We start from the raw sequence: 16414 nt of genomic DNA, 5'->3' as shown, positions 1-16414 counted from the left end.
GGTGAAAAAAGAAGAGGGGCTTGTTGTATGGTACCTTTTAGGTAAGGAAGAAGGGCAAATAAAATAAGAAAAAGAGAGAAAATGAATTAGAGACTTACCTTTTATACAATGAATGCAAGTGAGATATTAGAAAACAATGTAATTGGTTACCTACAAGATGAAAGGGAGAAGACTGGGGATAAAATGGTTCTGTTCTAAGTATATCTCTTTATGTATTTGGTTTTCTTTTGGAAGCAGGTTCCAGTTAAAATTAAAAAATAAAATTAACTCACAAAAGAGGAACTACATCTGAAAGCAAACTTATTATTATTTTATTTTATTTTATTTTTAAATTTATGATAGTCACAGAGAGAGAGAGAGAGGCAGAGACATAGGCAGAGGGAGAAGCAGGCTCCATGCACCGGGAGCCCAACGTGGGATTGGATCCCGGGTCTCCAGGATCGCGCCCTGGGCCAAAGGCAGGCGCCAAACCGCTGCACCACCCAGGGATCCCTGAAAGCAAACTTAAAGAAATGAACCTAATTTATAATATTGAGGTGTGTTCCCTCCATCCCTACACTGTGGGGAGTTTTAATCAAAAAAGGATGGGACGCCTAGGTGGCTTAGCTGTTGAGCATCTGCCTTTGGCTCAGGGCATGATCCTGGAGTCCCGGGATCCAGTCCAGTATTGGGCTCCTGCATGGATCCTGCTTCTCCCTCTGCCTATGTCTCTGCCTGCTTCTCTCTCTCTCTCTCTCTGTCTGTCTCTCTGTCTGTCTCTCTCTCTCTCCCTGTCTCTCATGAATAAATAAATAAAACCTTAAAAAAAGGAAGGATACTGTATGTGTCAAATACTTTTTCTGCATCAGTTGAGAGGATCATACGATTCTTGTCCTTCCATTCATTAATGTGACATATCACATTGATTGATTTGAGAATGTTGAACCACCCTTGCATCCCAGGAATAAATCCCACTTGGGCATACTGAATAATCCTTTTAATGTACTGTTGGATACTACTGGCTAATATTTTGATGAGAATTTTGGGATATTGGTCTATAATTTTCCCTTTTGATGAAGAAAATAAAAACTGGTGGTATCACAATGCCAGACTTCAAGCTATATTACAAAGCTGTCATCATCAAGACAGTATGGTAACAGTATGGCAGAAAGACAGACACATAGATCAATGGAACACAATAGAGAACACAGAAATGGATCCTTAACTCTATGGTTTTAACTAATCTTCAACAAAGCAGGAAAGAATATCCAATGAAAAAGGACAGTCTCCGCAATTAATGGTGCTAGGAAAATTGGACAGCCACATTGTAGAAGAATGAAACTGGACCACTTCCTTATACCATACACAAAGATAAAAATAATGGATAAAAGACCTAAATGTGAGATAGGAATCCATCAAAATTCTAGAGGAGAACACAGGCAACAACCTCTTTGACCTCAACTGCAACAACTTCTTGCTAGACACGTCTCCAAAGGCAAGGGAAACAAAAGCAAAAATGAACTATTGGGACCTCATCAAGATAGAAAGCTTCTGCACAGCAAAGGGAACAACCAACCAAAACTAAAGGCAACCTACATAATGGCAGAAGATATTTTCAAATGTCTTATCAGATAAAGGGCTAGTATCCAAGATCTATAAAGAAGAAACTCAACACTCTAAGAACAAATAATCCAGTGAAGAAATGGAGAAAAGACATGAACAGACATTTCTCTAAAGAAGACATATAACTGGCCAACAGACACATGAAAAAAAATGCTCATCATTGGGGAAATGTAAATCAAAACCACAATAAGGTACCACCTTATACCTGGATGTCTAGGTGGCTCAGTGGTTGAGCATCTGCCTTCAGCTCAGGGTGTGATCCTGGGGTCCTGGTATTGAGTCCTGCATCAAGCTCCCCATTGGGGTCCTACTTCTCCCTCTGCCTATGTCTCTGCTCTCTTGTGTGCTTCTTATGAATAAATAAATTTTTTTTAAAAAAGGATACCACCTTACACCAGTCAAAATGGCTAATTAACAAGTCAGGAAATGACAGATATTGGCAAGGATGTGGGAGAGGGGAACCATTGTGCACTGTTGGTGGAAGTGCAAACTGGTGCAGCCACTCTGGAGAACAGTATGGAGGTTCCTCGAGAAGTTAAAAATATAGTTACCCTATGACTCAGGAATTGCACTACTAGTTATTTACCCCAAAGAATATACTACAAAAGTAGTGATCCAAAGGGGCACCTGCACCCCAATGTTCATAGGAGCAATGGCCACACAGCCAAGCTGTGGAAAGAGTCGAGATGTCCATTATCAGATGAATGGATAAAGATTTGATATATATCTTGTATATATCTGTATGTGTGTGTACACACACATGATGGAATATTACTCAGCCATCAAAAAGGATGAATATTTACCATTTACATCAGCATGGATGGAACTAACGGGCATTATGCTGACTGAAATAAGTCAATCAGAGAAACACAATTATCACATGGTTTCAATTCTATGTGGAATATAGGAAACAGCATAGAGGATCATAAAGGGAAGGGAGAAAAAACTGAATGGGAAGTCATCAGACCAGGAGAAAAACCATGAAAGACTCTTTTTTTAAAATTTTTTTAAATTTTATTTATGATAGTCACAGAGAGAGAGAGAGAGAGAGAGAGAGAGGCAGAGACATAGGCAGAGGGAAAAGCAGGCTCCATGCACCGAGAGCCCAATGTGGGATTCGATCCCGGGCCTCCAGGATTGCGCCCTGGGCCAAAGGCAGGCGCTAAACCGCTGTACCACCCAGGGATCCTGAAAGACTCCTAACTATAAGAAATAAACTGAGGGTTGCTGGAGGGGAGGTAGGTGAAGGGATGAAATAATTGGGTAATGGACATTAAGGAGGCACATGATGTGATGAGCACTGGGTGTTATATGCAACTGATAAATTGTTGAACACTGCATCTGAGACTAATGATGTACTATATGTTGGCTAATTGAATTTAAATTAAAAAAAGGAAATAAACTTACTAAATAATAAAGAAAAAAGCATTAATGCAAACAACTCATCAATATAATATTTGACATGGAACCTCATTCACAAATAAGAGCATGGAGGAGAGAGTATAAACACATGACATGTGTAAACACATGACAGAATATTTTTAGTAGGCTTATTTTTCTTTTCTTAAAAGATTTGATTTATTTTTTGAGAGAGAGAGAACAAGCAGGGAGAGAAGGAGTGGACAGAGGGCTCCCTGCCAAGCAGGGGGCTCCACGCCAGGCTCGATCCCAGGACTCTGGGATGACCTGAGCCTCGGTAGGCTTATTTTTCCATTTGCTAAGCAATTCCAAAACAATTTTGGAAGCATAATAAAATGAAGCAAATGGGAAATGTATTATGTTATTCAGGGTCAAGATTTACACAGTGGAAGAAAGGACACACATATGAAATGAAGGCAAGATAAGGCCCTGAGGGGATAGACTAGTATTGAAGGATTCCAAGATTTACTATGAATTCTACATATGTCTATGCATGTTTACATGCACATGTATACATATGTAGGCATAGAAGTGTTATGAATGTGTACATGTATGTGAATATATCTAAGGAACCTGACTCTAGGTGAGATCTTATGTATGATGTTTCAGACACAAACATAGACAATTATAAAGGCATTACCTGGTACTTAGCATGGGGGAAAGAAGCTTCCAACCCACAAAGACTTGATACACAACCAATCATAGTCTCAACACCCTCTTCCCTGAAGCTCTTGCCCATAGCACATTCTTACTCCAGTTGCTTTCAGTTGGAGGCTTCCTTATAGTGGCAGGGAGGAGGGCCTTCACTGAAGTATTGTTAGGCACTGCATCTGCCTAGCCCACCTCCCTGCTGGGCACTTGAAGAAATTTTATGTTTTACTTTAGTAGTCAGGACTTTTCTAATCCTAGCCCTGCCACCACTACCTCCCAAGAACATAGGGTCCATAAAATAGCAGGAAACTTTTCTTCGGGGATCCTTCAGCTGTGAGATGATCCTCCCCTATATCTCATGCCAGTTTGCACTGATACATCTAACCCTCATCCACTGCTGCTCCAAGAGGAAAAATGGAACATTGGTGTAGTTAGGTCATTTCCTGTTTAGATTCTTGATTATACCATTGCATTAAGTGAATTAAGGCTTAATTATTACTTTCATTTTGGCTTGTTATTTTAATTGACCAACTCAAAAACTGGCATCTCTGACAAACCGAGCAGCAAGCAGAGTAAATTAAGTCCAATACCTTTATGGAAGGCATACTTTGGAATATGCTAGTGAATCTGTGGGACATTCTGGGGTGGGGTAGTGGGGTGCTACAAGATCATTGCCAAGAACCTGAGAGCTACCTGAGACACATAGGCGGTCAGACCAGTATGTTTTGGATGGTGCTAGCAAACCATGTGGGGTACTCTAGGAGAGCATGTTTTGTTGTTTACATAAGCTTTTAAGTTCTGAGGGGGGAACAAAATTTCTTCTCTTTAGACTGATTCATTGGCCAAGACACCTGCTGGATCAAATTAGAGTTTCACAAGGGGGTCCTCAGTAGAAAGATAGAGACCTTTACTTTGGTCAGAATTTAATGGGGAGGTGGGAAAGAATTGTGTTTCTTGGGCCTTTGGATTTAGTGCTATATGACTGTGATCTTCACAACTCCTGATATGAAGAGGAGGGGAAAATACATAATGTTCATTGGGTAAGGGTAAGGGATCTGGATAGGGATCTCATTAGGTCCGAGGCCATTACCAATGTGACCCTTACCCAGATCCAACTGTGTAGATATTTCCCTTTAGATCACTGCCAACTTCCATTGTTATAGCCCCATTAGTATATATATATTATTATATTATTAGCATAGATGAGTTGTCAGTGTGAACCTCCACTTGTACTAATTCCTCAGCCCTGATAGGAATTTCTTCAGTTAATTCCATTTATGTTGACATGTGGAAGACTGAACCTATCCAATTACCAGTGTCTAGCATTTTTGTTTCCCAAAACACTTGCCTGGGGGGAAAAATGTATAGCTGCCCTAATTACTTGGCTGAATGAATTGAAAGTTCTCCATGAGACTATTTACCTATTAAGTAATTCAGTCAATCCGTGCTCACAATTTCAGGTGTATAGACACTCAACTGATCTACGCAGCTTAATGTTGTAGTACAGTCCTTACACCTATGGTATTTGACATTGTGACAGTGTTACAGTCTGTCCAAACCTGAGGGAACTTGGGATGTGGCAATCAATATTTTGAATGTCCTTTTCAGCATCCCTTTATTGTACATGATCATGATCAGTATGTCATTTTGTGGATTGGGTTGCCATACACCACTGTTGTACTACAGTACTGGAAAATTCTCTGAATATCTATCATCAACACAAAAGTGTTGAAATGAAAAAGTCCCACTCTCATAGAAAGCAACAGACATCTACTCTATTGATTATACTGACCAACATGGGTACCACTAAACAAATACTGGTTGCCCTGCAGACCCACACATAGCAACTCAGTGGGGAGTTTATTACAGGCAAGATACAGTTACCAGGAACCCTAACAAAATTCCTCAGCATGCTCTGTAAGGGGCATAATATCTCATTTCAGAGAAGAGTGCCCAGACTTGGTCCACTCTACTTCAACAAGTGAAAACTCAGCAACTGATTGGACAATTCAGTTACTTATGCTCCCATATTCCCCATGTAGGATATGTATGGTGCCTATCTGTAGGGTAAGTAGAAAGGTCACTTCCTTTCAGTGGGGTTATGACCAAGAGGATGCCTCAGAGGCTCTCCAATAGGCCACCAGGATGCTCTTCCACAGAGCCCCTCTAATCTTTATCGGCTCTTGAATTACAGAACTTAGCAGCATTATTCACTAAAACAAGGTACAGCAGAAGGCCACTGACACAGGTCAGAAGCAACCCTTTGGGCTTTTAAACCTATATCTCTAGGAGTCAGATGAAAGGTACACATTCTTTCAGAGACAGTTACAAGGCCTTGGTGGGATACTGAGTAATTGCTCTATAACCATTAAATAACCATGGAACAAGAAATACCAACCAAATAGTATGAATTCTTCTGCTTTGTTCTCTAGTTATCTTAGGGTACTTACACTTTGGGTCAAGGATGATATCTGTAAATTATATGCTCAAATACATATTCATGAATCAAAGAAAAATGATCTTCCAAATGAGTTTTATTCAAAGTTATCTGTAATTACTATACTTACTACTGACTCTTTCCCCTTTAGAAGCTCCTTGTTTCTTTACTTGCAGTTGGGTGTTTGATATTGAATCTTGAGGCTCAGTCACAACATTTTCAGGTACTTTATTGTGAGCTACATAAAAAGAGGCATTTAGTCCAATAAATGGAAAAACAAATACATTGTGAGATTCCATGCTTCCAAAATATTGACAAATGTACAGCAATGTTTTCTCTCATTTTTAAAAAGTTTTAAGTAAATTATCATAATTCTAGATCCAATATAAAAATGGTGAGAAGAATTTTAATGGATATGTATTGAAACTGTTTCATTATTTTGTTAATATTCATAGTTCTCAAATGTTTCAATTTAGTCTTTTGTTTTCTTAATACTTTAAGTTAAAACATAATTATAGACCAAGCAATGAAAATATATACACACAAGATTATTCATTACAGCATATTTGTTATTGCAAAATACTCAAAACTACATAAGAGTGCAAACATAGGAGATTAGTTTAATAAACTATATACTATAAACTATGGTAATATCGATTATAGTATATAGTATGGTCCAAACAACTGTATGTGCAACCATAAAGGGAATGAAAAAAGATCCCATCAAATTGGGAAGAATTTCTAGGATATAATGTTAAGTGGAATAAAAACTGTTAGAGAAGATATCTAGTGAATTCTCTTAGGAAAGAAAAAAAGGAAATTTTAAAATGGATATTTATCTTTATAAAATGAAAAATGACAAATCAGAAAAAAAGTAATTTTTTCCAAAGTCATTGTAGACCATGCTTGCTGGATTCCACTGAATAGTTATTGTTAGTGCTTGGAATGTCCCTAGCATTGATGAACAACAGCCTATGATGTAGTAAATTTCTGAGACTCATTTTTAATGAACAAGTATACAAAAACTTCAGAATTGTTTTGCAATTCTGAGTTGAGGTCACCATATAATATGGGGTAGTTTACCTTCATCATTAAGGAAGTAACCTGTGAAACTTGGTGAGGGGATTCATTACAACAGACCCACTTATTCAGAGTGCACTCATGGTGGCCACTTGCCCAATGAAGACAAGAAAGGAGGAGGGGAGGCAATAACATGAACACTAAATACACTCCTTCATCAGCTCCTTTCTCAGGTTTGGCCCACCCAAACCACATTAAGTTTGCTAATACCAAAAAGGTTGTTTGGATCACCTTTATAGTCACCTGCAAGATACCTAATGAGCCATTCTTGTGGTCCTTTTGTTGAACAATGAGTAGGTAGGTAATGAGACTGTTAACTAGACTTAGGTTTACAGGGTCATTTGTGCTGCCTTTGCTGGCTTCTAGCTCAATTAAGTGTCTTTATAAGGTTATGTCAATTGGTTCACAAGACAACCTGGATCTTAACTGACAAACTTCAGTTCAAAAAAATCCCAGCTAATATGAGATAACAATGTCTGCCTAACGAGGGAAGTGACTAAAAAATGTTAATCAGGAACGCACTTCTGAACAATCAAGGAAATCTCTGGGTCTGGTTTCTTGACAATGGAGTCTCAAGGATGATATTAATGGACTCACCATCAAGAATTCATGACTAGATAGTGGTCCAAAGGTTACCCAACATGTAGCCCCACTAGAAGCCAAATGGTAATGATATCCATGATTAACACAAGTGTTCTTTCTTCTGAACTTCTCAGTGAATCTTGAGATAACAGGAAACCTCCCTGCCTCCCACCCCCTACTTTTACTCAGTCTTTCAACTTTCAAAACAAAATAGAATTAGAGTTGGTTCAAGGTCCCTATACCCCAAAACATGACGTGAGGATGTATGCTGAGGTCATACTTTAAAGGGAAAGATGGATGAAAATTACATTTCTAAGAGTGTTAAGACATTGGTATACATATGATTGTGATCTCTACAGGTACTAACACTAGGATGAGGAGGAAATAGATAATACTCAATTGCTTTGGGTCTAAGCTCACCAAAATGGACCCTTATCCAAACTCAACTATGGGTATATCCCTACAGACCACTAAAAATCCCCATTGTTATGGCTTCCATTAATGAATGTATTATAGCATAGATGTATTTTCTATATACATCTCACTCATTTTTATCCCTAAGACCCAATGACAGCTGCTGTGTTTTGGGGCATTTAAGTTTGGCATATGGAAAACTATAAACCTACCAGGCGACCAGTGCCTATCATCTTTGCCATCCCAAAAAAACCACCTGAGGGGAGCAAAAAAATATTTGCCTTCATTGGTGAGCTTAATGAAATAAAAATTCTCCATGACATTTTTTTCTCTATTCATAAGTCCTTTCAGTCTGTGTATAAGGCTTCAGGTGCCTAGAGACTCAATTGATTATTGTCAACTAAACCCCATAGTACAGAAGTAGATGCTGATGTCACTTGGAATTGTGACCTTCACAGAGGTTTACTGTCCAAGCTGAGTGAAATAGGTATGCAGCAACTAATATCACAAAAGCCCTTTCTGGCATTGATGTTCACACAAGTAATTAGGATCATCAGTTTACCTTATGCGGAATGGGTTATAATATACTTTTAATGTCCTTCCATAAGCTCATAACCTGGAAAAAAATCCCTGTTTCCAGATCAAATACTAACCTTCCACTATATTGATGACATTCTCCACTGGACCCAGACAAGAGTACTACCCAACAAGGACTGAGTACTTTAATGACCTTCATACAGCAATGTAGCTGAGCCATTAAGATAAACAAGGTACTAGAATCTGATAACCAAGTGAAATACTTGGGAGCCAAATGAAAAGGGGTACATTGTCTCATTTCAAGCTCCATGGGGTCAAGATTCCTTTTTTCCCTCTCTAGCCTGACAAATACAAGGGAGGCCCAGCAATTAGTGGGCCTATTCAGTTACTAGCACTTTCATACTACCCATGCAGGCATCTCAGTGGCATCTATTTATTAGATTACCAAAAAAGTTTCTACCTTTGAGTGGGTCCTAACCAATAGAATGGCTTACAGCTCCTCCAACAGGCCTCTCGGGCCACCCTCTGATTTGTTCCTTTGATCCACATTTGACTTTTGAGTTACAGTTCTCAGCAACTTCTCTACCAATTTGAGTCTATGACAGAAGAACACTGACACAAGTCAGAGGTGACTGTTGAGCTACTGAACCCAACATCTGCCTGAAAGGCATATACCACTTAAGATACTATTAGTCTGTTATTGGGCTTTAGTGGATATTGAGCACATGATCCATGGATATGAAATGGTCATACATCCAGAAACCAACAATAGTTATGAATACTTTGATTTTGTTCTCCAATTAGGATATTTTAAATCAAAGTGTAAATTTTCTATACAAATTTATGAACTACAAAAAAATCTTCTGATATGTATAATTATTATACTTACTAGTGAGTCTTTCCCTGTTAGCAATTTTTTGTTTCTTTACTTGCAGTTGGGTTTTTGACATTGACTCTTGATGCTCAAGCACAGGATTTTCATCGGTTATGTTATTATGAGCTACGTAAAGAGATACATTTAAAGCACTAAATAGAAAAATAGATCTATTGTGAAATTCCTGTTTCAAAGTTATAACATCTATAACAGCATTTTCTTTCACATAAACAGTTATAAATAAATTACTATTATATGAAGCCTGACATGAAAAAGATGACATAAGTGTTGAAGCTACTTCCTTAATTCATAAACATTTCTTGCATTAAATATGCTATATTAGTCTAATTTTGCATTATTTATACTTTAGGTAAATGCGTATTAATATAAAAAGTGAAAATATATATGTACATTATAACCATAACATTATTTCCTACCGCAAAATATTCAAAACCACATAAAATGTTCAAGTATAGAAGACTCGATGAATAAAATAAGTTATATCCTATGAACTATGGCATGATATAAATTTTCATAAGTCATGTGGTAAATAAAGATCTTTATAAATTGACCTAGAAGGATTTCTAGGAGATAAGAGGGAAAAGAAACATCAAAAGGGAATTATCTGCATTCTACCTTAAAATTTAAAAAGAAGGGAAATTTTTTAAAAACAGAAAACAAAATAGAAGTGCCTGTGTGGCTCAGTTGGTTAAATGTTGGATTCTTGATTTCAACTCAGGTCATGATCCCAGGGTTGTGAGATCAAGCCCCCATTGGGCTCTGCACCTAGCATGGAGTCTGCTTCAGATTCTCTCTCTCCATCTTCCTCATCCTTCTCCCCCCTCCCTCACATACACACATATTTTCTCCCTCCCTCTCTCAAATAAATAAATAAAAGATAGATAAAAAAATAGATACTTAGCTTTAAAACAGAAAACACAGGAAGTATGTTAAGAAAAAAATATAATTGGGGATGCCTGGGTGGCTCAGTGGTTGAGTGTCTGACTTTGGCTCAGGGAGTGATCCCAGAGTCCCAGGATTGAGTCCCACATTGGGCTCCCTGCATGGAGCCTGCTTCTCTCTCTGTCTATGTCTCTGCTTCTCTCTCTGTGTGTGTCTCTCATGAATAAATAAAATCTTTAAAAAAAAGAAAAGAAAAATATAATTGATAACTTACAAGATGAGAGAGGAATACTGGGGAAGGAATGGTAATCTGTAACTATACCTTTTTGCTTATTTTCTACTTTTAGAAGTAGGTTCATGTCTATGTCTTTCTCTGTGAGATTTCTGTTCATGTTTTTTGCCCATTTCATGATTGGATTGTTTGTTTCTTTGGTGTTGAGTTTAATAAGTTCTTTATAGATCTTGGAAACTAGCCCTTTATCTGATATGTCATTTGCAAATATCTTCTCCCATTCTGTAGGTTGACTTTGAGTTTTGTTGACTGTATCCTTTGCTGTGCAAAAGCTTCTTATCTTGATGAAGTCCCAATAGTTCATTTTTGCTTTTGTTTCTTTTGCCTTCATGGATGTATCTTGCAAGAAGTTACTGTGGCCGAGTTCATAAAGGGTGTTGCCTGTGTTCTCCTCTAGGATTTTGATGGAATCTTGTCTCACATTTCGATCTTTCATCCATTTTGAATTTATCTTGTGTATGGTGCAAGAGAGTGGTCTAGTTTCATTCTTCTGCATGTGGATGTCCAATTTTCCCAGCACCATTTATTGAAGAGACTTTCTTCCAGTGGATAGTCTTTCCTCCTTTATCGAATATTAGTTGACCATAAAGCTGAGGGTCCACTTCTGGATTCTCTATTCTGTTCCATTGATCGATGTGTCTGTTTTTGTGCCAGTACCACACTGTCTTGATGACCACAGCTTTGTAGTACAACCTGAAATCTGGCATTGTGATGCCCCCAGCTATGGTTGTCTTTTTTAAAATTCCCCTGGCTATTCGGGGTCTTTTCTGATTCCACACAAATCTTAAAATAATTTGTTCCAATACCCGCCTTTTGCTTCAACGTGGATGGAACTGGAGGGTATTATGCTGAGTGAAATGAGTCAATTGGAGAAGGACAAACATTATATGTTTTCATTCATTTGGGAAATATAAATAATAGTGAAAGGGAATAGAAGGGAAGGGAGAAGAAATGCGTAGAAAATATCAGAAAGGGAGACAGAACATAAAGACTCCTAACTCTGGGAAATGAACTAGGGATGGTGGAAGGGGAGGAGGGCAGGGGGTGGGGGTGAATGGGTGATGGGCACTGAGGGGGGCACTTGATGGTATGAGCACTGGGTGTTATCCTGTATGTTGGCAAATTGAACACCAATAAAAAATAAATTTATTATTAAAAAAAGAAGTAGGTTCATGTTCGACATATTCCAAAAATTGAAATAAAATCAAGTATGAAATGGAAAGAAAAAAAAATAAAAATAAAATGGAAAGAAACTCAAAGAAATGGAACTACTGAAGAAAAAGTATTAATCTAAGTAATTCAGCAATGTATTATTTGACACAAATCCTCATTCTTTAACAAGAGAGTAGGGAGTAGACTATAAACATATTACAAAATCTTTCAATAGGTTTATTTTTTTAGTGGTATATACTAAGAAATTCTGAAATAATTTCAGAAACATTTTAGGGATAAGCAGATGAATAAATGTGTTGATGTTCAGAGTCAGGTTTACACTGTAAAACAAAGGTCATATGCATTTGGAGTAAAAGAACACAAGAACAAGTACTGAGGGGATGAACTGAAATTGAAGAGTCCATGAGAACTCATGAATTCTAAATATGTCTGCATGTGTGTATGTATGTATATATGTACATATATGTGTATGTTTGTATGAATATGTGTATGTGTATAGATATGTATGTTTATATAGGAGTCTAACTTTAGCCCAAAATCTTATATTTGACATTTTTAGGTCCAATTATAGACAATTGCAAAGTCTCTACCTGTCAATACTCATGGGGGTGTGGGGGTGGAATTTGCCACCCTACACCAAGTTTAATACATAGCCAGTGAACTTCAGACTCTGGCGGTAGTTGTGGTCAAGGACTAAGACCCATCCATGCCAGGCTCTTATGCATTCTGCATCACAATGCCAGATGCCTCCATTAGAAGCCTCCTTTTGAAAAGGGGAGGAGTCAAGCAATACACTATACTTCTCAGGCACTTCTCAATAAACAACTTACTAGTGGAATTTGAAGATATTTTACTCATTTCAACTCAGTATTTAGGAATTCTATACTCCTAGTCATCCTACATCAACATCTGTAAGGCTCCTGGGTTCAAAAGTAGACAAGAACCTTTTGTTTGGGGTCCTTCAGCTATGAGATGATCTTCTCCCAAGCCTCACTACCATCTAACCCTTTCTCGGTTTGGTTCTGTGGAGAAAATGAAACCTTGATATAGCTAGGGCCTCTTCCTGTTTAGATTCTTGTTTATACTATTGCAGTAAGTCAATAAGAGCTTAATTGCTACTTTTGATGAAATCAAATTACTACAGTTTGACGAAGTCAAAACTGGCAGCTTTTTTCTCTGATAAATTGTCACAGTCAACAATAAAGAAAAATTCATTTCTGGAAGAAGCACTTTGGGAGGAGCTAGTGAGTCTACAACACTCTTTTGAGGCATACAACTGGACCATTTGTGAAAGTCATAGAGTCCTACATGGCACATCACCAGTCAAGACAATGTATCTCCAGAAGTACTAGTGGATACCACTGGGGCTTTCCAGGAAAGTACTTATGTGTTATTTACATATATATAAGTATATTTACATATACTTTTCTCTTTAAGTTCTGAGCATGAACTTTCTATTTAGCTCCCAATTCACTGGTCAAAACATACATTTGGATCACTATTGTAAAGACAATAGTGGCTCCCAAGAATTACCCTGGTGGTCCCTAGTAGATCTACATTGATGGAGTGAGGATGATATTTTTAACTTAGACTCAGATTTCTAGGTTTATTTGTGCCACAATTGTCTTATATAAAGCTCAATTAAACCTCTTCATGAAGTCCAGTCAATTGGTCTACCACACAGTTTATATCTTAACTGACAAATTTCTGGGCATGAAATAGTGGTTACTGTCAAAATACCAAATACGGACCAGCAGAAGAAGTGATTAAAAATGGTAATTGGGAAGCTACACCTGGACAATCTGAGTAGACTTTCAAGAAGAGATATATGGGTTTGGTTGCCCTTCTCTCAAATGAAGAGATTGAGGGTCTCTTCACCAAGGTACCCATAGATAGGAAATATCCAGGAGTACTCAAAGGGCTATACCACTACAGTACACAGGATGACAGTTACTATGATTAAAACAAGTGTTATCACTCAGGTCCTTCCAGTGATTTTTTTTTCTTCCAAGTTTTTTTTTTTCTCTTCCAAGTTTTTATTTAAATTCCAGTTAGTTAACATGTAGTGTAATATTAGTTTCACATATAGGATGCAGTGATTCACCACTTACTTACATATAACAACCTGTACTCATCACAAGTGTCCTCCTTAATATCCATCACCCATTTAATCCATCCTCTCACCCACTTCCCCTATAGACACATAGATCATTGGAACAGTATAAAAAACCCAGAAATGACCCACAACTATATGGTCAGTTAATCTTCAATAAAGCAGGAAAGAATATCCAATGGAAAAAAAGTCAGTCTGTTCAACAAATAGTGTTGGTAGTACTGAACAGCAATATGCAAAAAAATGAAACTGGACCATTTTCTTACACCATACACAAAACAAATTCAAAATAGAGTAATGAACTAAATGTGAGACTTGAAACCATCAAAGTCCTAGAGGAGAACAGAAGCAGTAACCTCTTTGACATCAGCCATAGCAATATCTTACCAGATATGTCTCCTGAGGCAAGGGAAACAAAAGCAAAAATTATTGGGACTACATCAAAATAAAAAGCTTCTGCACAGGAAGGAAACAGTCAACAAAACTAAAAGACAGCCTACAGAATGGGAGAAGATATTTGCAGATGACGTATCTGATAAAGGTTTAGTACCCAAAATCTATTAAAAAACTTATCAAACTCGACACCCAAAAAACAAATAATTCAGTTAATAAATGGGCCGAAGACATGAAAAGACAACACATCAGATGGCTAACATTCACATGAAAAGATGCTCAACATCACTAATCATCAGGGAAATACAAATCACACTTGTCAGAATGGCTAAAACTAACACAGAAAACAACTATTGGTGAGGATGTTGAGAAAGGGGAACCCTCTTACATTGTTGGTGGGAATGCAAACTGGTGCAGAAACTCCAGAAAACCCTATGTAAATTCCTCAAAAAGTTAAAAATAGAACTATCCTACAACCCAGCAATTGCACTACTAGGTATTCACCCACAGGATACAAAAATACTGATTTGAAGGGATACATGCATCGTCATGTGTATAAAGTATTATCAACAATAGCCAAATTATGGAAAGAGCCCAAAAGTCCTTCCATGAATTTTAATGAGTCAAAGAGCCCAGCCAATTTTTACTCTGAACTTTCAGCTTTCAAAAATGAAAAAAACTATTGGGTGAGTTACATTCCAGTATACCCAGTGGATGCCTAAGTACCTCTGCTAAGGAAAGAAATTAACTGAGAAATGGTAGACAATTGTGTTTCTTTTAAATATTTTACTTATTTGAGAGAGAGAGAGAGAGAAAGAAAGAATGAGTGAGGGGAGAGGCAGAGAGAGAAGCAGACTCCTTGTAGATGGGAGAGCCCCATAAGGGGCTTGACCTGAGCCAAAAGCAGATGCTTACCTGACTGAGCCACTAAGGCACCCATTGGGAAATTGCATTTCTTAATGCCTTTTGAATAGTGGTGGATAAGTGGTTGTATACAACTTTTGACATCAGGATGACAGGAATACAAATAATGCTGACTGGTTTTAGGTCTGAGGTCAACACCAGTGGAACTCTTACTCAGACCAGACTATGAGTGGGTCCCCTTGGATCAACAAAAAATTCCATTGTTATGGTAACCAACAAAATAAATGTATTATTGTTGGAGGTATATTGTCTATATGCAACTCCACTCACATTATTCCAAGCCCTGATGGAGATTGCTGCATTTAGAGCCATTTTAGAGGGGGCATAAGGAGACTCTGAATCTACCTAATTGCCAGCACCTAGCACCTTCTTGGGAAAGAAAAGTAAACACTGCCTTCTTTGTTGGGCCTAAGACAGCAAAATCTCACTGAAGCTATATCCACATTTCATAAGTTAGATGGCTCATGTGCCTGGCCTTGAGTTCATAAGATATTCAGTTGATTTTGGTCATTCAATCCATAGGACAGCCCTTGCTACCAATGTTATCTGACACTGTGACACTTGTAGAAACTATTGTTGGGAGTGTAGGAACTTGTTATGAAGCAATTGATATTGCAATCCTTTTCAGTATCCCTCTACATGAGAATTATTAGGATCAGTTCTTACATGGAATGAGTAAAAGTCATCACTCATACCCTTCTACAAAGCTGTCAAAATTTTCTGTTGCAAATGCATAGATCATAACCTGGAAAAGATCCTACTACCAGAGGGAGTAGTAGCCTTCCATACAATTGATAATAGCATCCAATTGCATCCAGACAAGGAACTCACCATCAAGAGCTGGACATCCTGCTGATGCACATGTGGTGCACTTGATGGACCATTATAACAGACAAAGTTCAAGTACCTAGTATCCAAGTAAAATTCCTGGGCATGATCTCAAGAGGTATGATATCTCATTCAATAAGAGAAGACTGGGGGATCCCTGGGTGGCGCAGCAGTTTGGCGCCTGCCTTTGGC

The 16414-nt window shown here is 37.9% G+C and overlaps 1 protein-coding gene across 8 annotated transcripts in view; it reads right to left on the bottom strand.

Annotated features, from left to right (window-relative positions):
* The window catches only part of CCDC7 (coiled-coil domain containing 7), a 391847-nt gene that overhangs the window by 160704 nt on the left and 214729 nt on the right, over nt 1-16414 (bottom strand). For all 8 annotated transcript variants that reach the window (XR_012030726.1, XM_072825155.1, XM_072825157.1 and 5 more), the window contains 2 exons: nt 9612-9722; nt 6240-6347 (listed from right to left, as the gene is read on the bottom strand). Coding sequence is in view for 7 of the 8 variants with exons in the window: in XM_072825155.1 (XP_072681256.1) it covers nt 6240-6347; nt 9612-9722 (219 nt within the window). In the remaining variant the exon portion in view is untranslated. The remainder of the gene's footprint in view (nt 1-6239; nt 6348-9611; nt 9723-16414) is intronic.

Source organism: Canis lupus, chromosome 5 (assembly GCF_048164855.1).
Source record: "Canis lupus baileyi chromosome 5, mCanLup2.hap1, whole genome shotgun sequence".
Lineage (NCBI taxonomy): Eukaryota > Metazoa > Chordata > Mammalia > Carnivora > Canidae > Canis > Canis lupus.
This window is presented reverse-complemented; position numbering and strand designations above follow the sequence as displayed.